This window comes from Centropristis striata, chromosome 10 (genome assembly GCF_030273125.1).
Source record: "Centropristis striata isolate RG_2023a ecotype Rhode Island chromosome 10, C.striata_1.0, whole genome shotgun sequence".
In the NCBI taxonomy this organism is placed as follows: Eukaryota; Metazoa; Chordata; class Actinopteri; order Perciformes; family Serranidae; genus Centropristis; species Centropristis striata.
In genome coordinates, this window is record NC_081526.1 from 3,327,247 (window position 1) to 3,353,980 (window position 26,734).

At 33.5% G+C, this 26,734-nt stretch overlaps 1 protein-coding gene across 1 annotated transcript in view; it reads left to right on the forward strand.

Moving 5' to 3' along the window:
- The first annotated feature begins 5,790 nt into the window (after window positions 1–5,790).
- slc12a8 (solute carrier family 12 member 8) overlaps window positions 5,791–26,734 on the forward strand; it is a 40,230-nt gene continuing 19,286 nt past the window's right edge. Inside the window, exons 1-5 of the mRNA XM_059343055.1 lie at window positions 5,791–5,916; window positions 8,364–8,477; window positions 9,440–9,574; window positions 15,816–16,007; window positions 16,980–17,211. Coding sequence (XP_059199038.1) covers window positions 8,370–8,477; window positions 9,440–9,574; window positions 15,816–16,007; window positions 16,980–17,211 — 667 coding nt within the window. The 5' untranslated portion in view covers window positions 5,791–5,916; window positions 8,364–8,369. The remainder of the gene's footprint in view (window positions 5,917–8,363; window positions 8,478–9,439; window positions 9,575–15,815; window positions 16,008–16,979; window positions 17,212–26,734) is intronic.

A 26,734-nucleotide genomic window follows, 5' to 3' on the forward strand; every position in this document is an offset into this window, starting at 1 on the left:
GAAATGAAGTGCTTGGATTTCCACTTTTATTAGTTTAGCATTTGTGCCTTTCTTTTTTTCTTTTTCTTTCATTATTCTATGCTTTCCCATATATGGAAGAGAGTCAGGGCCACACATGGAAACAATGTTTGAGTTCTGACTATTCTCAGTTTATTCTCAGTCAGAATTTTGACTTTAAACTCAGAAGTCTGACTTTAAACTCATTTTTTTTATTTTAAACTCAGAATTCTGACTTTAAAAGTCACTTTAAACTCAGAATTTTGACTCTAAACTGAGAATTTTGACTTTTAAAGTCGCTTTAAACTCATTTTAACTTTAAACTCACAATTTCGACTTTTAAAGTCACTTTAAACTCAGATTTTTTACTTTAAACTTAGAATTTTGACTTTAAAGTCTCTTTAAACTCACAATTTTGACTTTAAAGTCACTTTAAACTCAGCTTTTTTACTTTAAACTTAGAATTTTGACTTTAAAGTCTCTTTAAACTCAGAATTTTGACTTTAAACTCACAATTTTGACTTAAAAGTCACTTTAAACTGAGATGTTTGACTTTAGACTCAGAATTTTGACTTTAAAGTCACTTCAAACTCAGAATTTTGACTTTGTTCTCAAAATTCTGACCTTAAACTCAGAATTCTGACTTAAAAATCTGAGAATAAAGTCAGAACTCAAGTATTTTTTCCATGTGTGGCCCTGATCCTCTCCTCTACCGATACTCATTCCTGTATATGTATTTCTGTATTTTTTCCTAGTCCGTGCTCTAAGGCTACTAATTCCACTTGCACAATAACGACACATATAAGCTATCAACCTCTTCAGTCTGTAACAGGTTGAGATCTGGGAGCTTTATTTAATTCAGCCCATAAATCATACATATTTTTATTATTATTTTTAGCAGGTAATAGCACTGAGATTAACTCTCAAGCTTTTATTATCTGTGCTAGGAAGGAATAATCTCATTGACTGAGCTTGTTGCAGTGTGTGTATATGAAATCATGTTTCAACCCTTTATCAGGCGAAGAATTATATTTGGTAACTTCGAGAAAAAAGTTGCAAATTTACTAGATTAAAGTGGCAAATCTACAAGAAAAAAGTCGCAGATTTACGAGATTTAAAGTGGCAAATCTGTGCGAAGAAAGTCACAGATTTAAGAGATTTAAAGTGGCGAATCTGTGCGAAAAAAAGTTGCAAATTTACTAGATTAAAGTGGCAAATCTACAAGAAAAAAGTCGCAGATTTACGAGATTTAAAGTGGCAAATCTGTGTGAAAAAAGTCGCAGATTTACGAGATTTAAAGTGCTGAATCTGTGTAAAAAAAGTTGCAGATTTACGAGATTTAAAATGGTGAATCTGTACGTAAAAAGTCGCAGATTTAAGAGATTTAAAGTGGCAAATCTGTGCGAAAAAAGTCGCAGATTTACGAGATTTAAAGTGGTGAATCTGTGCGAAAAAAGTCGCAGATTTACGAGATTTAAAGTGGCAAATCTGTGCGAAAAAAGTCGCAGATTTACGAGATTTAAAGTGGCAAATCTGTGCGAAAAAAGTCGCAGATTTACGAGATTTAAAGTGGTGAATCTGTGCGAAAAAAGTCGCAGATTTACGAGATTTAAAGTGGCAAATCTGTGCGAAAAAAATCGCAGATTTACGATATTATAGTTGCAAATCTGTGCGAAAAAAGTCGCAGATTTACAGGATTTAAAGTGGCGAATCTGTGTGAAAAAAGTCGCAGATTTACGAGATTTAAAGAGGCAAATCTGTGTGAAAAAAGTCGCAGATTTACGAGATTTAAAGTGGCAAATCTGCAAAAAAAGTCGCAGATGTAAGAGATTCAAAGTGGCGAATCTGTGCGAAAAAAGTTGCAGATTTACAAGATTTAAAGTGGCAAATTTACGAGATTTAAAGTGGCGAATCTGAGAGAAAAAAGTCGCAGATTTACGGGATTTAAAGTGGCAAATCTGTGCAAAAAAAAGTCGCAGATTTACTAGATTAAAGTGGCAAATCTGTGCGAAAAAAGTCGCAGATTTACGAGATTTAAAGTGGTGAATCTGCGAGAAAAGTTGCTTTTTCCCCACTTCTTTCTCATAAATCTGTGACTTTTTTTTCACGCAGATTTGCTACTTTAAATCTCTTAAATCTGCGACTTTTTTTCGTGTAGATCTGCCACTTTAATCTAGTAAATGTGCAACTTTTTTTCTCAAAATATTTTCATTTTTTATTTCGGATATCCGCTGTTAGTTACCAAATACGGTTCTTCGCCTGATAAAGGGTTAATTATCTGTCATTTTTTGATCATTTTTGATTTTTTTTTGTTGTTGCTAGAAATCCGTATTAAGTCACATCTGTCCAGGAAAAAGAAACGTGATTGAGTGAGTTCTCATGCTACAAGTATGTCTGATATCTTTAGGTGCTATTGTGTAAAACACTGTTTTTATATGCGCCATCAAAAATTAGGTTTGAAAAGTCGATGTTAAGCTCCCTCTTGTTACAACTCTACGGACAATCAGGGACACAGAGCACCCACATTCATCATCAAATGCTTTATTTTCTGCTCATTGAACATTCCCACTAGAATGTATAGACAAATATAAATCCTGCTGTAAATACATTGTATATTTTTATGTTCTTCTGAGAAGTACTGTTAGATCTTTGTGTCGATAGAGAGACAAGGCTTGTGCAAGAGACACTTTTTTTTTTTTTTAATGTCAGTGGAAGGCACATTAATTAGTTTTCCAGCATTTATTACCTTCAACAATGAATCACTTGCTGACAAGAGGTTTGTATATATATCTCACCACTGTTTTCAGAAGAAAATTTAGACTTTTTTCTTTAATTTAATGACTGGTTAAAGTGATTTCTGATCATTTTTTTTGTAAGTTAATGCAGTTGATTTTGCATTTTTTTATGGGAATTACTGTATACAGATGTTAGTAATGAAAAGACACCCACCCACCACAAAATGTTGATTTGGTTTTTAATGTAAAACTCCACCTAAAAAGCTTGATTTCATGTTAATTAACCCTTTAATGCACAACATATAAACACCTTTTAATGCACAAAATGGGTAAAAAATGACCTGCATTCATTTCTCATGTTATTTCATGCTGGCTGTGTGTTTGAATAACTTTTTTTTATTATTATAGATCATTAGATCCATTTTTACTTTCATACTTTGTGAAGAAAAAATAGCTTTTTGTATTATTGAGTGAGTCACTAAATTAACAATTTGAGTATATGTGTAACTATGTTTGTCTTATTTTGAAGGTTTAACTTTAAAAGAGTTGTTAGAACCACCAGATTACATTGGAAAATCACATATTTTAACATTTGAGACTTATTAGAGCCACCAAATAATAATGTCTATTGGAAAAAAACACCAATGTAATAAAATAGGAGAGTTAATATTTGTGTCTTCTTTGTCAGGTTTTAAATTGGTGACAACATATAAACACCTTCTAATGCACAACATGGGTCTCTATCTTTTAAAAATCAATTTATTTTATGATTTGAATAGTCATTTGAATATCTTTTTTTTATTATTACAACAGAACATTAGATCCATTTTTCCTTTCATACTTTATGAAGAAAAATATTTTTGGGATTATTACTATTATCAATTTTACACACATTCAACCAAATTTGATTTAAAATTAAATTACCTAATACTATAATAATAATAGTAATTTGTTTCAAATAGCTACTTTAGCAGTAAGAGGGGCCAAACAATCATATATTTACTCTATTTAACATGTTTATGTATTATTTTATCACACATACAGTGGATCTGGAAGGTTTTCACTTTTTCCACATTTGGAAAAAAAAATATTAAATTCATTTTTCCTAAGAATTATGCACAGAATACCCCATAATGACATTTTTGACACATGTTGTGCATTAGAAAAGTTATACAAAAAGGGTTTTTTATTCAAAAAGTAAGAAATTAAAACATAAAATTAGGACGTTTGATGATCAAAAACAAGTTAAATTGAGAAAAACCTGCAATACTGAATGATGAAATTAATGAATTGCAAAGTTATAGAACATAAAAACTTAGTCGGGTCACTTTAGACCCATTTATATTGTGCATTAAATGGTTAAAAAAGCTTTTTAAGGTGGATTATATCTCAAAAAATACGTGTTGTGGTTGAAATATTTCATTTTTATTGAAAGCACAGTGCAGATGAGTGATTCTGCTTCAGTTAATTGTACCTCATGAATAATTCATGAAGACGTTTAAATCCAATTAAGCAATTAAAAATGCAGAACTAAATGGAGATTTATGAATTATATCAGCAGTATGATTTTTCTTTTTTCCTTTTTTTAATTAACTATTGTCAGTAACCTGGCCATAAGTGTCCTTGTATAAGCTAGAGAAAAAATGTTTTGTGTAAAAAAGATCTGAATTATTGAATTTTTTGATAAAAACTATTTTTGAAACATGTCATTTAAGGCACTGATGTGTACAGTATAATATCATATGCAGTCACTATTGCTACCCTCATTTATCTCTGTACAAGTCGTTTGTGTCAAGATCTTTCAATCTGCCGACGGGGAAAAAAATCTCCTTCTTTGACTTTTTGGCATTTTTTCTATTTTAAAGAAGAAGTTGAGGGTCTTCAGTTAGACAGTGAGGATTATCTGCATGGTCTTTAACTTGTTGGGTCGAGTGAACTTGTTTTATGAATAATGTGCAGCTTTAATTGTAGCTGATTAATTTCAGTCAAGTAACCCATATAATTAGATTTTTGCAATATATTATGATTTGTAAACAATCTGATTCAATTGTTGTTTTGATTGTTGTGTGTCATGTCCTTATAAATAAAATAATTCACAGTATTTATTTGACTTTGAAATTGTTTTTTTTTTTATATGAGTTAGTAGATTACAGTCAATGCATTTCTATCATTTTATCATCGTGTTTTTCGTTTTTTTTAAGATTAAGATTTTCTTTTTTTAGTCCCACAAATGGGGACATTTCAAGTCCAGGTACATCTAAAAAAATTAGAATATTGTAAAAAAAAATGTCAATTTAATTAAAAGTCATAAAAATCAAAAAAGATTAGTTTTTATAAATTTAACCTCAACAGTATATTAAGTAGTTAAAATGAGCCATATCTTCAGAAAATTAACATAAATGCATCAATAATAATATATAATATTATATATATATATATATACACAAAATTACAGCAAAATGACAGAAAAAACTACATTACTTAAAAAAGACAAAATTATTTTAAAAAGACACAAAATTACCAAAAAAGACACAAAATTACCAAAAAGACACAACATTACTAAAAAAAAATATAGAATATAAAATCAGTCTGAGTGGGTTCATTCTGCATAACGAGTACTTTTACTTTTGATACTTTAAGTACATTTTGATGCTGATACTTTTGTACTTTTACTGAAGTAAGTTTTGAATGCAGGACTTTTACTGTAGTGGAGTCATTTCACAGTGTGTATTAGTACTTTTACTGCAGTAAATGATCTGAATATTTCTACCTACAAACAGCCTTGAGGCCTCAAACATTATCTCTTTTCCTAAAAAAAGCTGTAGTCCATTTTTTTAGGAACTAATCCCAGAAATAAAAAGATAAGATGTAGAGTTCTACGTGTATTTCTCACCTTTAATCATTAGTCAACATGAGCTGCGGAGCTTCCTGCCAAAACTAACACAGACTCCTGGTTCAGACACAGAAACACACCCTGCAAGGACCTGAAGCTCACCTGCTGCTGCTGACGTCACCACCACACACGGTGCTGTTGGAGGAGCAGGAGGAGGTGCAGAAGGAGTAACAACAGCAGGAGGAGCAGGAGTAACAGCAGCACAATGCAACAATGAAACTATTTATCATTGTTTAATGTGACTTTTCCTCTTTTTCCCTCAACATGGAGACACATGGGACTGTGTGAAAGGTGAGTTACGTCACTGTTCAGCTCATAAATGGATTCAGCGTCGCGCTAAACTATTTAATTATTAATTATCATTTCAAGTAAACTATTTGCTATTTATAATGTAAATTAAGACCTTTCAGAGTGTTGTTGCTCTTTAATATGGCGACAAACAAGCGCTTACTGTGATTAAATAAATGATAATGATTATTTCTGCTTCAAACTTTTTGGGTACTTAAGGAAACAATAGGCTATTAATTTAAATACGATTTTGTTTATTAAAGATGCCGAATTGCTTGATGCTAACATTAAAGACATCATCATTGAGTATTTCCATTTTATGTCACTTTATACTTCTACTTTACTACATTTAGAGGTAAATATTGTACTTTTTACTCCACTAGGCTACATTTAACTGACAGCTTTATTTACCTTTCAGGTCGAGATTAAACATTAAAAAAAACAGGATGTATTTAAAGTAATTTAATAATTAGTAATTTAGTAATTTAAAGTAAAAGTACAAACTTTTATAAGTTAAACCACAAACCAGTAGGCCTATATTAAGTCGTCAATTTAAGGAAACAATATTAATTTAAATGCGATTTTGTTTAATAAAGATGTCGAATTGCTTGATGCTGCATTTAAGACATAATCATCGAGTATTTTATGTAACTTTATACTTCTAATTCTACATTTAGAGGCAAATATTGTACTTTTTACTCGACTAGCCTATATTTAGCTGACAGTTTTAGTTACTTTTGAGGTGCGATTTAACATGAAAAAAGGATTATTGATTACATATTTTTTTAATTAAACCTCATAGAAGTATATAAAAGTAGTTAAATGAGCCTTATAGTTACAAATTAAAATGCCCTTTACATAAATGCATGATCGAGATTAAACATGAAAAAAAACAGGATGCATTTAAAGTAATTGCAAACTTTTATAAGTTAAACCACAAACCAGTAGGCCTATATTAAGTCGTCAATTTAAGGAAACAATATTAATTTAAATGCGATTTTGTTTAGTAAAGATGCCGAATTGCTTGATTCTATATTTAAAACATAATCCTAATAACTCACACGAGAAACTGGAGCAGATTTTAATTTTTTCCACCATGAAACATTAAATTGACAAGTTTGTCCATTAGGTTTGGTCAGTGTTAATTCTGATTTACTGACAGTTGTTTTTGGACAACAGGAGAGTGCCAGAACTTTATTTTTCTGCTAAATTTTGAGGTAAAAGTTGAGTGATAAATCTGTTCTCTGTGTTAGATGATGGATTAAACCTCGACCTGTCAAACTGATTTATTGTTGACTTGTACAACAGAATCTAAGATGTTATAATAATCAATGTGACAGGATCCTGGCTCTGACTCGGCAGTGACGTCAGTCAGCTGTTGTGTCTGGGTCACACCTTGTTGTATCCGGGTGGCCACGTGGTGCACCTGCTGCTGATTGATCCTGGTGGGCGGGGCCAACAAACACCTGCTGCACTGATGTGGACAATTATTAATGAATTCAAACACTGAGGCTGTTTTTACATTTAACTTATGATTCACTCGGAGCAGAAGCTGCAGAATGTAACACAACTGTGGAAAGTAACTAAGTACATTTATCAAGTACTGTACTGTCCTACAAAGTCTAACTGCAGTAACTACTATTTTTTTTCTAATTGAGTTATGACTTAAAATGAACTTTTTGATGTCTGTTTTGTCTTGTGACAAAGTTTAATATTTCAATTGTGCTTTATTTCAAAGAAATAAAAATGTAAAAATTGCAGTAACTACAAAATCCAACTAAAAACCAAAGCAGACCGCAGTAATGTACCAGTAACATTAAAATAAGCCAGCAATACATGAAACTGGCATGTTTTGGTGATAGAAAATGCTTTTGAAATATCATTTAAACTACATGCAACTAAATCTCTCAATTGGAGCCAATATTTTAGGTAAAAACTCACCATATTCAACAGTTGAATAGCTTGAAAAGCATGAAAAAGCTCACAATGCTAATCCTAAAAACAAGTCTTTACACAATAAGATAATAATTAAATAAGCACATAATAATACTACTAATAATTCGATAAGCACATAATACTAATACTAATAATGAAATAAGCACATAATAATACTACTAATAATTAAATAAGCACATAATAATACTACTAATAATTAGATAAGGACATAATAATACTACTAATAATTAAATAAGCACATAATAATGCTACTAATAATTAAATAAGCACATAATAATGCTACTAATAATTAAATAAGCACATAATTATACTACTAATAATTAAATAAGCACATAATAATACTACTCATAATTAAATGAGCACATAAAACTATGGTCAGTAGGTAAATTATACTCAAAACAATATAATTAAGATACTATTGCTAGATATAAGAAGAAAATACTTGGTAAGCTTCATGTTTTTTGCAGTGTACATTTCACTGTTTCCACCTGCAGGTTGCCATGGAAACGCTGCCGATAGGTTGGACGGTGCGTCCCTGTGACCAGGAGACAGACGGGACAGGAGACACCAACACACACGTCCAGGATCTGTTTCATGAAGATGCACAGGTGTGGTGGGTTTTTTTCTCAAAATGAAGCTCAAGTTCTGTGTGTTTTGTGAACACAACTCTGCCCAAACTTGAAAAACTGCTCGATCAACCGTTGAAGGATGCAAAGGACAACTCAGTTCTTCTTATTCTTTGATTTTTATTTTCTTGAAGATGGTTTCCTAAAGAATAAATGTTACCGTTACTTGATTTTCAAACAAAGTCCAAAACTAAAGCACAAATAAGATTTTCTGCATTTACAGTCTGATGCCATATTAATATTAATATTAATACATAGTATAAACAGATATTATAAATATAAATATGTCAGTATAAACAGAATTTATAAGTATAAATATAAATATGGCAGTATAAACATAATTTATAAGTATAACTATATCAGTATAAACAGAATGTATAAGTATATATATAAATATGGAAGTATAAACAGAATTTACAGTATTAATAAAAATATAAATATGGCAGTATAAACATAATTTATAAGTAAAAATATAAATATAAATATGAATGGCTGGTGCCATGGGGGGGGTCATTCTCACTATACTGCACTTTTAAAATTAAAAAAGTGATTGTGCACAAAAATGAGAAATGTCACTGTCGTACAAAAATAATTATTGTTGATAAGTCTCATCGTTTCAATCATGTTTTTGTATTTTCCAAATAAACTTAAATGAGACTTTTAAATGAGCTAAAATTAAGGTTTTGAATCCTTAAATATTACCTTGCTGTTTTTTAATGAGCCGCTCTGATTAAACACAGTGAACTGGTCTCTAACAACCTCTACTGTGTGTGTGTGTGTGTGTGTGTGTGTCTCTCTCTCTCTCTCTCTCTCTCTCTGTGTGTGTGTGTGTGTGTGTGTGTGTGTGTCTGTGTGTGTGTGTGTGTGTGTGTGTGTGTGTGTGTGTGTGTGTGTGTGTCTGTGTGTGTGTGTGTGTCTGTGTGTGTGTGTGTGTGTGTGTGTAGTCCAGCCAGCCCTGGTGGAGGATCAAGGTGTTTGTGTGGGAGCCGGTCCTGTTCGGTACCTGGGACGGAGTCTTCACCACCTGCATGATCAACATCTTCGGGGTGGTTCTGTTCCTGAGGACCGGATACCTGGTGGTCAGTACCAGACCCTTTAATCTATCTACTAGGGCTGGAAGAATCCTTTACTGCAGTAAAAGTACTAATACACACTGTGAAATTACTCCAATACAGTAAAAGTCCTCAAATCAAAATACTTAAAGTACTTTTTGGTAATTTAATGTCTCTTTTTGGTCATTTTGTGTCTTTTTTTGGTAATTTAATGTTTTCTTTTGGTAATTTTGTGTCTTTTTTTGTCATTTTGTGTCCCTTTTTGTGGTAATTTAATGTCTTTTTTTGGTCATTTTGTGTCTTTTTTTTGGTAATTTAATGTCTCTTTTGCACATTTTGTGTCTTTTTTTTGTCATTTTTTGTGGGGGTTTTTTGGTCATTAAATTGTTTGTTTTTTTGTTATTTTTACTTACTAAGTATCCACATCAAAATGTACTTAAAGTATCAAAAGTAAAAGTACTCATTATGCAGAATGAACCCACTCAGATTGTTATATTCTAAATATATTATTTGATTATTTGCATTGATGCTTTTATGTAAAACGTATTTAAATTTTGTAAATATAAGGCTCATTTTAACAACTTAATTTACTTTTATGAGGTTTCATTTAAAAAAAAGTCTAATCAATTTATCATGTTTTTATGTTAAATCTCAACCTGTAAAGTAACTAAAGCTGTCAGATAAATGTAGTGGAGTAGAAAGTTCAATATTTGCCTTAAAATGTAGTGGAGTAGAAGTATAAAGTTACATTAAATGGAAATACTATTTCATTGAACTGTGAATGATCAGTTGTCTGATATTTATGTATTATGACCTTTTGTGCAGCCATTCCAGACAGAAAAAAAAGTTCCCTCTTCCTCTATTTGTCTTCATGTGTATGTTAAAAGAAGACGAACACATGAATAATTCTGTTTATTTAACCGACAGTCACACCTGAAAGATTTTAGTGAAGCTAAATATTTACTAAAGTTCAAAAGATGTCTGCATGTGTAAATATGAGCCAAAGGTCATAGTTCTCATATAGTCTAAACCAGTTAATAACAGAGACCTATAACCGTTAACTGCTCATCATAGATTTGTTTTTTTATATTTTTATGGCATTTTTAGAGAGTTGTTCCAGATCTGGGAAGCTTTTCCTTCAAGATAATTTACTCATGATGTCATATTTAGAAAAAGAATAATGGACTCTGCTGCAAGATTAAACCATTCACACTATGCTTATGTATTGATTGTCCCCTCTAATTATGCATTTGTGTATTTCTTTTTACTATATTTTGTTTGGAAATGCAGTTAAATTTGCATAAAAAGTGAGAAGAGTACTCGCTTTGTTTCTGCTTTTGAATTTGCATGAATGTAAATATCAAACACAAGTTACTTCAAAGACACTTCACTAATCCGAAATCTAAATTTACACTGTTTGAGTGTAGGAGGTTCCCACGTTACACAGAGTGATATGAAGAGTTTGTGTTGTGGTTTAATGACAGAGAGTTGTTGTTCAGTGCACATTTACTGTTACAGACCGAGCTAGTTAAGGCTAATAAATACTCCACAATAACAGACACATTTGTTCTCTCTCTCTCTTTTTTTGCTCATTTTGTGTCTTTTTTTGGTAATTTAATGTGTTTTTTTTGGTCATTTTGTGTTTTTGTTGATAATTTAATGTCTCTTTTTGCACATTTCGTGTCTTTTTTTGTCATTTTGTGGGGGTTTTTTGGTCATTTAATGTCTTTTTTGGTCATTTTGTGTCTTTTTTTGGTAATTTAATGTTTTCTTTTGGTCATTTTGTGTCTTTTTGGTCATTTTGTGTCATTTTTTGGTAATTTAATGTTTTCTTTTGGTCATTTTGTGTCTTTTTTTGGTAATTTAATGTCTTTTTTTGGTCATTTTGTGTCTTTTTTTGGTCATTTTGTGCCCCTTTTTTGGTCATTTAATGTCTTTTTTGGTCATTTTGTGTCCCTTTTTGGGTAATTTAAAGTTTTCTTTTGGTCATTTTGTGTCTTTTTTTGGTAATTTAATGTCTTTTTTTGGTCATTTTGTGTCTTTTTTTGGTCATTTTGTGCCCCTTTTTTGGTCATTTAATGTCTTTTTTGGTCATTTTGTGTCCCTTTTTTGGTAATTTAAAGTTTTCCTTTGGTCATTTTGTGCCCCTTTTTTGGTAATTTAATGTATTATTTGGTCATTTTGTGTCTTTTTGGTCATTTTGTGTCATTTTTTGGTAATTTAATGTTTTCTTTTGGTCATTTTTCATTTGGTCATCATCCGAAGTCTAAATTTACACTGTTTGAGTGTCGGAGGTTCCCACGTTACACAGTGATATGATGAGTTTGTGTTGTGGTTTAATGACAGAGAGTTGTTGTTCAGTGCACATTTACTGTTACAGACCGAGCTAGTTAAGGCTAATAAATACTCCACAATAACAGACACATTTGTTCTCTCTCTCTCTTTTTTTGCTCATTTTGTGTCTTTTTTTGGTAATTTAATGTGTTTTTTTTGGTCATTTTGTGTTTTTGTTGATAATTTAATGTCTCTTTTTGCACATTTCGTGTCTTTTTTTGTCATTTTGTGGGGGTTTTTTGGTCATTTAATGTCTTTTTTGGTCATTTTGTGTCTTTTTTTGGTAATTTAATGTTTTCTTTTGGTCATTTTGTGTCTTTTTGGTCATTTTGTGTCATTTTTTGGTAATTTAATGTTTTCTTTTGGTCATTTTGTGTCTTTTTTTGGTAATTTAATGTCTTTTTTTGGTCATTTTGTGTCTTTTTTTGGTCATTTTGTGCCCCTTTTTTGGTCATTTAATGTCTTTTTTGGTCATTTTGTGTCCCTTTTTGGGTAATTTAAAGTTTTCTTTTGGTCATTTTGTGTCTTTTTTTGGTAATTTAATGTCTTTTTTTGGTCATTTTGTGTCTTTTTTTGGTCATTTTGTGCCCCTTTTTTGGTCATTTAATGTCTTTTTTGGTCATTTTGTGTCCCTTTTTTGGTAATTTAAAGTTTTCCTTTGGTCATTTTGTGCCCCTTTTTTGGTAATTTAATGTATTATTTGGTCATTTTGTGTCTTTTTGGTCATTTTGTGTCATTTTTTGGTAATTTAATGTTTTCTTTTGGTCATTTTTCATTTGGTCATCATCCGAAGTCTAAATTTACACTGTTTGAGTGTCGGAGGTTCCCACGTTACACAGTGATATGATGAGTTTGTGTTGTGGTTTAATGACAGAGAGTTGTTGTTCAGTGCACATTTACTGTTACAGACCGAGCTAGTTAAGGCTAATAAATACTCCACAATAACAGAGAAATGTGTTCTCTCCTAGAGCTACAGTTTTGTTCTTGCAGCCCAAAAAGAGAGAACAAATGTCTCTGTTCTTGACTCATCATCTGGGCTATTTATGAGGACTTCCCAGGAGTTCTGCAATGGAGTTTCTCCTGAAGTATGAAATGTCCTGCAGGGCCAGAAATAACTTTTTTCTTGTTGTTGCCACATCAAGAACAATAACATATTTCTCTGTTCTTGTGGAGTGTGTAAAGTACGGTGGCCCTGAGAGCTCACAGCGCTGCAACCTAAGAAAACACATGTAAATACATAAAAGTTAACTGAGAAAACATCTTCATCAATCTGACAACACAAGAAACATTTAGAAAATACTGCAAAGACCACAACACAACAGAAGTGTTTCTAGAGGACACTTAAAAGTGATGCACACGTCTGGAGACGCTGGTGATATTGTCAAGTTATTTCTAGATAATTATAATTTCACCATATAACGTTATAACGATCATAGCGTGCTAACGTTAATGGCCAATCGATAGCATGCTAGTGTTAGCTGCCGATCAATAGCATGCTAGTGTTAGCCGCCGATCGATAGCATGCTAACGTTAATGGCCGAACAATAGCATGTTAGCGTTAGCCGCCGATCGATAGCATTGTGACGGTCCCTGTCTACTGTTGATGTGTTTGTTCTCACTTTATATTGCTCCACATCCACATTTACATTACTGATGTTACTGACTTAAACACTTTTGTACTTATAACCTCAGCTGTTTAAGTTAATTTAATAAAGTCATTAATTTCTAGACATCCATTGTGTCCTATGCCGTATTTGTAGCCTCAGAGCCGGTTATGACAGCATGCTAACATTAGCCAGCAATCAATAGCATGCTAACGTTAGCGGGCTAGCCAGACCAAGACCAACTCGGCACTGTTGAGAGAGACCAACTAAAACATGTATCATTCATTTATTTCATTTGTTTAACTGCAATGTGATTGATACGGGCTAGCGGGCTAATGCTACATATCATGTTATAACATGAAAATATTGTTATCTTGAAACAACGTGATAATATGCAGCGTGTCCAGACGTGTGCATCACTTTTAAGTGTCCTCTAGAAACACTTCTGTTGTGTTGTGGTCTTTGTTTTCTAAATGCTGCTCTTGTGTTGTCAGATTGATGAAGACATTTTCTCAGTTTGTTTGTGTTTTGTGTATTTTCATGTGTTTTCTTCAGTTGCAGCGCTGTGACTCTCAGGGCCACCGTAGTAAAGAGCTTTACAGAGTTAAATGTAATGGACAGAGCGCTCCAGAATGAATGAGTAGAACATTGTAGGTTAAAGTTTCTCACAATCAGGTTTCACAACAAGTATGACAGGAATATGTTTGACATTTAAACTAGAGACAGACGGTCTGCTACAATCTGCTTCCCTCACAGGGCAGCTTTTATTTATGGTGAAAGACACTGAGGCTGCAAACCTGTGAGTGGAATGAACAGAGTAGAAACTTAATAAAAACACACATTCTAACACTCATGATATGAGTTAAACCATCGGTCTCAAACTCACGCCCCACCTTGATATGAAAGTTTAATGTGAGTTTTATATGAATGGCACTTGTTGTGTGTAAAAGGTGCCTTTTAATTCCTTTTTCTGGTAATTTTGTTTCTTTTTTGGTAATTTTGCATCTTTTTAAAATAATTTTGTGTCTTTTTTTAGTAATTTTGTGTCTTTTAAATAATTTTGTGTCTTTTTAAAATAATTTTGTGTCTTTTTTTAGTAATTTTGTGTCTTTTAAATAATTTTGTGTCTTTTAGTAAGTTTGGGTATTTTTTTGGTAATTTTGTGTCTTTTTTTAGTAATTTTGTGTCTTTTTTAGTAATTTTGTGTCTTTTTTAATAATTTTGTGTCTTTTTTAGTAATTTTGTGGGGGGTTTTGGTCATTTTGTGTCTTTTTTTAGTAATTTTGTTGGGGTTTTTTTGGTCATTTTGTGTCTTTTAAATAATTGTGTGTCTTTTTTAGTAATTTTGTGTATTTTTTGGTAATTTTGTGGGGTTTTTTTGGTCATTTTGTGTCTTTTTTTGGTCATTTTGTGTCTTAAATAATTTTGTGTCTTTCTTCTGTCATCTTGTGTCTTTTATGGTCATTGTGTGTCTTTTTTTAGTAATTTAGTGTCATTTTTAGTAATTTTGTGGGGTTTTTTGGTCATTTTGTGTCTTTTGTTTAGTCATTTTGTGTCTTTTAAATAATTTTGTGTCTTTTTTAGTAATTTTGTGTATTTCTTTTTGTCATTTTGTGTCATTTTGTCTTTTGGGGTCATTTTGAGTTTGAGACCCCTGAGTTAAATATATGGAGGTTAAAGGACTGATGTTTTTATATGTGTGTATTCCTCCCTGTGTACCTCTGTTGAAGCGTTGAGTGTTATTTTTAGCTGCCACCATCATTAAGTGTGTGTGTGTCAGCCTGTCAGTTGATCCCAAACACTCCAGCGTGTCATCTCAGGACACAGCTGGGATCTTAATTACTACCTTCATCCAGATTGAACCTGACAGCTAAAACACAGTTTGTCATGTAGGAGACAGGCTTTCTTCACTGAGTGGGAGATTCGTCTCATCATAAATGACTTGCTTTATAATTACTAACTGTGCCAAAGTAAAGAGTGAATGTTTTCCCTGGTTTTATATGCAGGATTCTATCAAAAATATGCACTGTTCCTCTGTCGTAGTTTTCTTTAATCAGGGATCAGAAGCAGCAAATAAAAGTGTGAGAAAGTTAAAAAGAATATGACTAGTAGACGTTTCCTTCCAGTGTTTTCCTACATAATAATATGACTTTTAAGCACATTAGCCAGTTTGAACACAAAGCAAAAATACTGCCAGCCGTCGGACATTAAATATCGATACTTGACGACCATTAATTGATGTAATATTGTCAATCAAAATATCGCTATACTAAGCTGTAATGATTTTTCCCCACCTCCTCTAATATTCTCTGTCTCCCGTCCTCCTCCAGGGGAACACAGGTGTGCCTCTGGGGATGTTCCTGGTGTCCCTGGTTGTTCTGGTTGCCTTGGTGACGGTGATGTCGGGGATCGGAGTGTGTGAGCTCTGTGGAGTGGGAAGTGGAGGAATCTACTCCATGATCTCCACGGTGCTGGGGGGACGGCTGGGGGGCACCGTGGGGCTGCTCTATGTGTTTGGACAGGTGAGTCACTGATCCACAGTTTATAGAGGCTGTTTATGTTTCCTTTACACACAGGTACAAAAAATTTGAATATCAGGAAAAAGTTCAATATTTTTTGTCAATCATTCCAGAAAGTGAAACTCATACATTATATAGATCCATTACACATAGAGTGAAATATTTCAAGCCTGTTTTTATTGTAATTTTGATGATTCTGGCTTAAAGATAATGAAAACACAAAACTCAGTGTGTCAGTCTAAAACTAGAATATTGCTGGTCAGAATAATCTGCTGGTCCTGGGTCAGTGGTGGTTTGGGTTCATGTCCTCTGCTGCTGTTGGTCCACTGGGTTTTTTGAAGTCAACGCCGTATTAATGCAGTAATTCATGCAAAAGGAGACCTAGGAGACCCTTTTTTTGGTCATTTTACATCCTCTTTTGGTAATTTTATGTATTTCCTTGGTATTTTATGTCTCTTTTTGTAATTTTATGTCTGTTTTTGGTCATTTTTGTGTCTTTTTTTGTAATTTCTGTGTCTTTTTTTTGGTCATTTTATGTCCTTTTTTGGTAATTTTATGTATTTTCTTGGTTATGTTGTGTCTCTTTTGGTAATTTTGTGTCATTTTTGGTAATTTTACATAATTTTTTAGTTATTTTATGTATTTCCTTGGTATTTTGTGTCTCTTTTGGTCATTTTATGTATTTTCTTGGTAACCACGGACAATAAATCCTTTTACACTATAGATTACAGGTACATCTCAGAAAGTGAAACTCAAACATTATACATATATATATATATATATATATATATATATATATATATATATATACACCAAAATTACAATAAAAACAGGCTTGAAATATTTCACTCTGTGTAATGAATCTATACAATGTATGAGTTTCACTTTCTGAAATGATTGACAGAAAATATTGAGTTTTTTCCTGATATTCTGATGGTTAGATGTCCCTGTAATCTGTGTCCCCCGTCCCTGCAGTGTGTAGCGGGAGCGATGTACATCACGGGTTTCTCTGAGTCGGTGGCGGAGCTGCTGGGGCTGCAGGCTCAGTGGGCGGTGCGCGGCATGTCTGCGGCGGTGCTGCTGGCGCTGCTGGGGATCAACCTGGCCGGGGTCAAGTGGATCGTCAGGCTGCAGCTGCTGCTGCTCGCCGTGCTCGCTGTCTCCACGCTGGACTTCGTCATCGGCACCTTCACACACCTGGACCCTGGTAGGACCGGCAGGGGGGGTTCACGTGTTATTAAAAAGGACGTAAATTTACCATAAAAGACACAAAAATGACCATAAAAGACACAAAATGACCAAAAACACACAAAATGACCAAAAGACACACAAAATACCAAGGAAATAAATAAAATTACCAAACAAATGATGTAAAATTACCAAAAGAGACACAACATAACCAAGAAAATACATAAAATGACCAAAAAGACACAAAAATGACCAAAAAAATACACAAAATGACCAAAAAAAGACACAAAAATGACCAAAAAGAGACATAAAATTACCAAAAGAGACACAAAATAACCAAGAAAATTCATAAAATGACCAAAAATACATAAAATGACCAAAAATACACAAAATTACCAAAAAACAGACACACAAAATACCAAGGAAATAAATAAAATTACCAAACAAATGATGTAAAATGACCAAAAAAGACACAAAATTACCCCCAAAAAAAAGACACAAAAATGACCAAAAACAGACATAAAATTACCAAAAGAGACACAAAATAACCAAGAAAATACATAAAATGACCAAAAATACACAAAATTACCAAAAAAAAGACACAAAATTACCAAAAAAAGACACAAAAATTACCAAAAAGAGACACAAAATACCCAGGAAAGACGTTTTATAATAATAGTAATAATAATAATAATAATAATAATATTAACCTTTAATTAACCAGGAAACCCCCGTTGAGATTAAGAACCTCTTCAAAGGGGACCTGGCCGATAGGCAGCAGCAAATACAAAACACTTTTAAAAATGACAGTTAAAACACAAACCAAGGAAAAACAAACAAGCAAAAATGAGTTTTGTGTCTACAAATTCTCTAAGGGTTTATTTCCTGTTTTATTCATTTTATTGTTCTTGTTTGCTTGTTTATGTACAGCACTTTGTTGTGGCTGTGGTTGTTTTTAAAGTGTTTTATAAATAAAGTTGAGTAGAGAGACTGTTGACTGGTGGTGCCTGCAGTAACCTGTTCAGGCCACTAGGTGTCACTGTCGTATCACTTATTATTATCAATAGTCCTGTTCTGAGACCAGACCCTCACAGTTCATTTTTTATGAGGCTGGTGTCAGAGTACCAACCTTTATTATCCAAACTTTTGGCCATTTCTGTCAGTTGACCTGTTTTTTCTCTAAAAAGAACTTTTTTTTAGTAAAAAAAAACAACAACTTTGTACTGTGCTGATTTCTGTGTTGATTTCTTGTGGTTTAAGCAAGTCTGAGACTGTTGTGATTGTGTTTGTTGAGACATTTTCTTTTCTTTTCTTTTCTCTTTTTTTAATTCTGTGGTGAGGAAATGTTGCCTTTTTTGAGGAGATTGTATTCTTTTGCTGGCCGTCAGAAATTCCTTCCCACGTTTCCTGTTCTCACTGATTATCAACGTCCTGTCGCTGGGAGAGAAAAGTGTTCCACAAGTCGAGCCAGTCTTTATGTGAACACGACACAACAGGCACAATAAAACACTATAGCTTATATATAAAGATTTAACTTATAGTGCACACTAAAGAATGACACATATATAAACCATGTGACATCGTTAACTGTGCTGTTTTTTGGTTGTTGTTGTTTTTTTCCAGCAACATCGTTGTTTTCATTAGTTTTAGTTTTAATATTGTTGTGATTTTTTGTTTTCAAATCCAGTTAGTTTTAATGAGTTTTTAGAGTGAGTTTTTTTGGAAAATGCTTGGTTTTAGTTTAGTTTTTATTAGTTGTAGTTTTTTTGTAATGGGGTATTTTGTTTTTGTTTTTTGTTAAATTTGTTACTTTTTCCCCATAAATTTGTCACTTTTCTGGTAAATTTGTCACTTCTTTTCTCGTATATTTGACAATATTTTCTTAAATTTTTTCTTAAATTTTTCACTTTTTTCTTGTAAATTCGTCACTTTTCTCTTGTAAATTCGTCACTTTTTCTCGTAAATTTGTCATTTCTTTTCTTGAAAATTTGACAATTTTTTCTTTACATTTTTCACTTTTTTCTTGTAAATGTGTCACTTCTCGTAAATTTGACAATTTTTTGAATTAGTTTTATTTTTTTTCTAATGGGGTATTTGTTGGGTGCCATATTCAATAAAGTCACAATAAATGTTTCCTTTATTTCCTTTGTCTGATCCATCTCAGCCCCAATAAGTTTATTTAGTCATAAAACCAGAACGATGAAATAGATTTCATATCAACCAAAAAGGTTAACGGATGAAAAAAGTTGACAAAGACGAAAACGAAGGACATTTTCACTATAATTTTAGTTAGTTTTAGTTAGTTTTGTAACCACAAAATACATTTTCAGTTAGTTACCGTTTTTTTAAAAACTAGTTTTTATTTTTATTTCAGTTAAAGAAAATGTTTTTTCAATTCTAGTTTTCGATATTTCGCTAGTTTTCATTAACCATAATAACCTTGTTTCTTACCAACAACTTAGATTTAGAAGTGTTGGATAATTTATCTTGTTTTAAGAGTTACTTTCTTATTTTAAGTGTTCAACATGCTTATTTCTAGATTTAATAATCTTAATTTAAGAAATCTTGTCAAGGTAAATTATCTGTCCATGCAGCAAGATCATTTCCCTCAGATTTACTGTTTTTATCTGGTTTTTAGACATTTTTTTTTTTACAGTGCAGGAAGGACTCGCCATAATCTGTCACTCCACAGGTCCTTAAGTCTGTTGAAACCAGGAAATCAGGTCAGTCTAAAGGTGGAGTTCATGTCCATATATAACACCACCTCCATGATACCAACACAACAAGTCGTCAGACATAAAGACAGTAGCAGAGAGTGCATTTTCACAGAATAAGGTAGATGTCAACTCCAGGGGCCAACACAAACATTAAAACTAAAATTTCACATTTAAGATTGCCATTTTATTCCAAATTTTACCATAAAAAATAAAACGTTTTTCCATCGAAAGAAACGCTGTTCTGTCACATAATTGACAAGAAAATACTTTATAAATGCTGCATGAATTAAAGATTTTTACCATTAAATATGACAGTATATTTCTGTTAGAGATATGGTGTTTAGTACATTTAACAGTTAGAAAAAGTATTTTTACAACAAATAAATGCAAAAATTACAGCGACGGCTTGTATATATATTACAGTATATTTTTGTTACAAACACGGTGCCAGAGTATTCTATAGTGGAGTGATGTATTTAAAAAAGAAACAGTAAAAAATACTGTTTTGGCTGATATATACATTTACGGTTTTTCATTTTTTACAGTGTATTTCTCAAACAATTTGACAGTGTTTTACTGTAATTTCTACAAACATACACTACAGGCCATATATATATATATATATATATATATGGAATTTATAAATTGTATTGTATTGTATTGTCAGGGCCTCGGGGCAATCGCACCGAGCACTACTGTTATACTGTGGATTTTTTCTTCTTCCTCTTCCGGACGCAATTTCGTCCCGCTACTAGTCCTACAACTTGAAGAGTTGCAGGACAAATTATATATCAAAACTTGCTCTTTGATCGGGATCGGTGTGCTATTACTTTTCTCTACGGAATATAATTTTGCATTGAAATGAATGGGACGGGCGACAAAAAATAAGCGAAAAAGAACAATAATTTGAGATTTTTAAACGTCTACTTCTCCGGCATAATTTCACCTAGAGACTCCATTTAAACTTTAAACAGTAGACACAAGTCTTGTGTATCGGTGTATTAATCCACGTTTCGATAGGTCATATAGTTTTTTATCAATCCCTGTTCAATGACCATGATCATTTTTGGAGAAATTCTGAGATTATAATGGGTGTGTATTGCACGGAATCTTCGTGTCACAGTGTGTGACATCATCGCCAGAGTGTAGAGGGAGAGAAAAAACTGTCAAAAAATACATTTGAAAACTGCGCTCCAGGCCGCAAATTCCACTCTACAGAAATAATTCATACATAGAAACGTAGGAAAATTTGTCTTCTCCCTCACAATCCTCTGGTAAAGCTGTCAGAGTTATAGTTTGGGCGTAGGACGCACAGATGCGCCACCAACACCACCAACAGCCTCATTGGGTCTCATATTAAAAACGCAGGAAGATTTCTGAAAAAGGGAGATGTGACAGTTTTTTTAGATTGCTCTAACAAAGCTATTTTTTCATTTTTCTCCAAAAAAACCCCATATGTAGTCGTTCAGGAAGAACTCAGGACGCTCAACGCTTCCGGAACATTCGACAGGTGGTGTCAGTTATTTCTGTTGATTGCTTTGATCTGATTGCCTTTGATCTTTGATGTGATTACAGTTACAGATACACACACACATGCGCGTAAGCGCGCACACTCCTCACACATGCATACACATGTTTCAAACACACACACACACACGCACACACATTTTGAGGTTAAAGGGCATAGTTTGAAATCTCTGAAGAATCTCATCATAGTGTACACACACCGGCAGTAGCCCCCGTGGCCCTTTCAGAATTTCCCCAGAGGAAATTTTCTAGTTGTTGTTATTATGTTATTTTCTTTCTTTTAAAACTGTGTCAAATAGATCAAATCAAAGATACACAAAGTCTAAGCAATAAAAACCCAAAGACCTGATAATTAAAATAAAAAGGTGTTCTAATAAGTGACTCTTTATATAATAATCACGCTGCTTAGTAACTTTTGGCCTGTGTTGTATTTTCCAGTGAAGCCAACAGAGGTCTAGTGTCTCTGAATATCTAATCTGCAGCGTCTCAGCGTGTCCATTAGAGGACATGTTATCAGACTGACCACATGATCTGTGGCTCCTCTAGACAGGAAGTGGCTCTGGTTCAGACTAACTGCTGCTCTACCAGCTAGAGGACCTGCTGCTGCTCTGCCAGCCATGAGCTCACCACAACACACACAGAAGCAGCTAATTGGAAAAACCTGGAGGAGTCATTAGGGCCGGTTCTCCCACAGCCTTCAGGACTGTAGAGTGGTCTCTGCCCACTGAAATATGAAGAGCTGGAGGCTGGGAGTGGTGCAGCAGTCCAGGTTAGAGCTGGATCAGACTCTGGGTTTCACACTGACGATAGTAGAGGCTGTAGAGCTCAAAAACAGAGTCACTACACTGCAAAAAAAGGTGTTTAAAAACCAGATAAAAACATTCATCCCTGCTTGCATCTTTCATTTATCTTGTTTGAAGAGTTAATTTCTTATTTTAAGCGGTCATTTTTACATATATTTTTGGTCAGTTTGTGTCTTTTTTTGTTCATTTTGTGTCTTTTTTGGTCAATTTGTGTCTTTTTAGTGGTCATTCTATTTCTTGTTTGGTCATTTTGTGTTTTTTTTGTCAATTTGTGTCTTTTTAATGGTCATTATATGTCTTTTTTGGTCAATTTTGTGCCTTTTTTGGTCAATTTGTGTCTTTTAAGAGGTCATTTTTACATATATTTTTGGTAATTTTTGGTCAATTTGTGTATTGTGTGTAAAATGAGAAATAACTCTTAAAACAAGATATTTTTTAACAAGATTATCCAACACTTCTAAATCTTAAGTTTTTTTTTATCTTGGTAAGAACCAAATAATCATCAGGTCACTCTGCTCGGGCCAGTTCATCACTGCTGGCAGCTTTAATTTATCTGGTTTTAAGAGTTAATTTCTTATTTTAAGTGTTCAACATGCTTATTTCTAGATTTAATAATCTTAATTTAAGAAATCTTGTCAAGGTAAATTATCTGCCCATGCAGCAAGATCATTTCCCTCAGATTTAGTGTTTTTATCTGTTTTTTAAACACCTTTTTTTTGCAGTGTGCAGCTGTGACAGGTGGAGTTTAATTGTTGCAACATGTCAGACAGCTCTGAGTCGTGCTCCATCATCTCTGATGGGAGTAACTTCATCCCTGGATTGTAGTCTTTGTGCAGTAAATGATTGAGTCTGGTCACTAAATACTGCCAACATATTGTGTCTGCAGCCAAACAATCCAACCACTAAACGCTCTGATTGTGATGCTCAGATGAAATACAGTCTGACATGTTCTCCTTGGAGCCTTTTCTCCACACAACAGGAAGCCCTAATGTGCCGCTTGGGTCTGGGGTTTAGGGTGTTAACCAGACTCACCCACATTTTTGGTAAATGACAAAGAGCGAAAGCCGGAACTGAGATCTGAAGCTGCTGCGCCTCCAGAGAGCTACATCATCCCTCCCTCTGATCCACAATATAATATATAGTCCCAGTCATCCCAGTGGGACCTGCCCCACCTCTGGGACACCACACTGGTCTCCATGAGGAGTTTATACTGGTTAGAGTGGGAGAGCAGGAGGTCAGCTGATGGAGGGAGAGGCTGCTGTAATCTGAGTAACATTCCAGTATCAGAGGAATGTTGAGTTCAGAGAAGAGCCGCACGCTGCAGAACACTTTACTATATAATACTGGAGAGCAGGAGGGGATCAAACTCACAATTGTGGCCCTCGTGATGATATTTTGTGGCCCCCACCTTGATATGAAACTTTAATGTGAGTTTTATATGAATGGCACTTTACCGTGTTGTCTGTGGAAGGTCCCTTTAATTACTTTTGTAAGTTTGTTTCTTTTTTTTTTGTAATTTCTTTTTTAATAATTTTTGTCTTTTTCTAAAATAATTTTTTGTCTTTTTGGTTATTCTGTCTTTTTTTTGGTAATTTTGTGGGGGGGGTTGTAATTTTGTGTATTTTTTGTGTCTTTTTTAAAATAATTTTGATTCTTTTTTGGTCATTTTGTGTATTTTTTTGGTCATTTTGTTTCTTTTTTAAGTAATTAAGTTTTTTTTCTGTAATTTTGTGTCATTTTAAAAATAATTTTGTGTCTTTTTTTTAGAAATTTTGTGTATTTTTGGGTCATTTTGCGTCTTTTTTTAAGTAATTTAGTTTTTTACTGTCATTTTATGTGTTTTTTTAGTAGTTTTGTGTATCCCCTGTATCCCAAATTGGACACATCTGCAATGCCGCACTTTCCGGTGTTTTCACATTAATTTTAAATAACATCTCCACCACCAGTGGAGGTATAATTGATTTATACATATTTAACAATCTACATGTGGAATTTCATTCATGTACATGGAGATTTACATGTCTAGTTACAATACAAAAGTAACTCTGATGAGAGAAAGCAGCAAGAACACTCGGGGGATGATCTTAAAGTCCATCTGTATTTTTACTGAACGGTCTGGGTGTGTTGATAACAATGGTTGATAACGGTGATATTTATTTGGATTACCCAGAAACATCCAATTTCCCCCAAAAAACTCAGCAGCCTCCATTGTTTTATTGATTTATTGTTTTATTGTTTTACAGTGAGGAGATCAAAGTGTCTGATGTAGGATACAGTTAGCTCACGGCTAATTCAGCGGCGTTAGCGTCCTTTAGCCGACTCTGGTAAACCCGAGGCTAACGTACACGGTTAAAACAATATACAGTTCGAAAGATAAGAAGTTAGACTTCAGTTTCACACTATTTAATCAATTGGAAGCATAACATGATCATATATTTTTAGACACACCTTTCTTGCAGTGTACATGCATTTGAGCATGAAATATGTTAAGTTACTGCACTGTAAACATATTTAAAACTGCAGTTTCATCATATCTGGTTAAGTGAACGCTCCTATATGTGGCCCTGTGGTAGTGAACATGATAAACTGTGGCCCCCTGCAGCATTTAAGCTGCCCATCCCTGATCTACACAGCAAAATCGGGAGTGTTAATTCAACTCACAGAGTGTTAAATGTAATACTTGTTCTGAGTTCATATAGTTCTCACGGATTCTGAGTTTTTCTTTAATCGTATTAAATATTTGACACCCTTGGTGTTGTTTTATGACACCACATAAGTGCACTTTTAACTCCAAATTGTGTTATTCCCTTTCACTGTGAGTGTTAATTTTTAACATACATTGTGTTACTTTGACACATTAAAGTGTATTTTAACCCTAAAATAATTGTATTTCCGTACACTCATGTGATAATTAACATTCATTGCTTTGTTTTACGATACATTAAAAGTGCATTCTGTCTTTAGCCGAACATACAAGTCACTAAATCTGAAAATCAACTCCAACTGAAGTGAATCTAACTCAGGTGTTAACATGTAACAACGCTGGCAGCTTTTTGATCACTAAAAGTGTTAAAACAACTCCAAAATCAACACTCACCAACTCTAAATTATTAACACTGAAAAAACAACACTACAGATTTTGCTGTGTAGCAGCATGGTATGAGAAATGGAACATGGAAAACTTACTTCTACATATTTGTTTGCAATCAGTTTTGGGTTTTTTTAGATCAAATTCTCTGGCACACAGTGCATCCAAACAATACATCTGAGCTCACAGAAGTAATAATTTTGTGTCTATTTAAAATATTTTTGTGTCTTTTTCTAATAATTTTGTGTCTTTTTTTGGTAATTTTGTTTCTTTTTTAAGTAAATTAGTTTATTTCTAGATTTAATAATCTTAATTTAAGAAATCTTGTCAAGGTAAATTATCTGTCCATGCAGCAAGATCATTTCCCTCAGATTTACTGTTTGATCTGGTTTTTAGACACACCTTTTTTGCAGTGTACATGCATTTGAGCATGAAATATGTTAAGTTACTGCACTGTAAACATATTTAAAACTGCAGTTTCATCATATCTGGTTAAATGCACGCTCCTATATGTGGCCCTGTGGTCGTGAACATGATAAACTGTGGCCCCCTGCAGCATTTAAGTTGCCCATCCCTGGTTTAGAAGCAATATATGAGGAATGGAACAAGGAAAACTTACTTCTACATATTTGTTTGCAATCAGTTTTTTTTTTTTAGATCGAATTCTCTGGCACACAGTACATCCAAACAATACATGTGAGCTCACAGAAAGTTCTCTGTTGTTGGAAGAGCATGCTGTAATAAGGGTGTGGAGTCTCTGGAGCAGACATGAACTCTGTTAGATTTGGCTGTTTAGACAGAGGGCGGCCCCACAGGGTCACACAGGGAACCAGAGTTTGGGCATCTACTTCTATTTGAAGTCCGCTTTCACAGACTCCTTAAACTCCTGTCTGTCCTGGAGAACATGTGCTCTCGGAGTAAGTAGTCTAAGCAGCTCTTATGGTTTTGGCTTTTGTTTAAAACAAAAGCAGAGAAGAAAAAAAAGAGCGTTCTTATTCTCTCTCTCTCTCCTTTTTCTCACTCTCTGTCTCCCTCTCTCGCTCACTCTCATTCTTTTTTCTCTCTAACTTGGAAGCTGCTGAGCTTCTGAAAAGGGTGGCGACTTCCTTTTGGATAAACATGTCATTAATCTGAGAGAACACATTCTTTCCCATCGCAAGATAACCAAGAGGGAAATGTCCGGTGCTGTAACCGAGGCCAGCCTGCAGACTGAGAGCTTTAAACAGACTCACTGCAGGTAGAGTTGTGATATATCTGGAGGAATAAAGAAAGTTGAGTAACAATAGCATCCTATACTCATGTACCAGTTGTTGCACTGCAAAAAAGGTGTTTAGTCTAAAAACCAGATCAAACAGTAAATCTGAGGGAAATGATCTTGCTGCATGGACAGATAATTTACCTTGACAA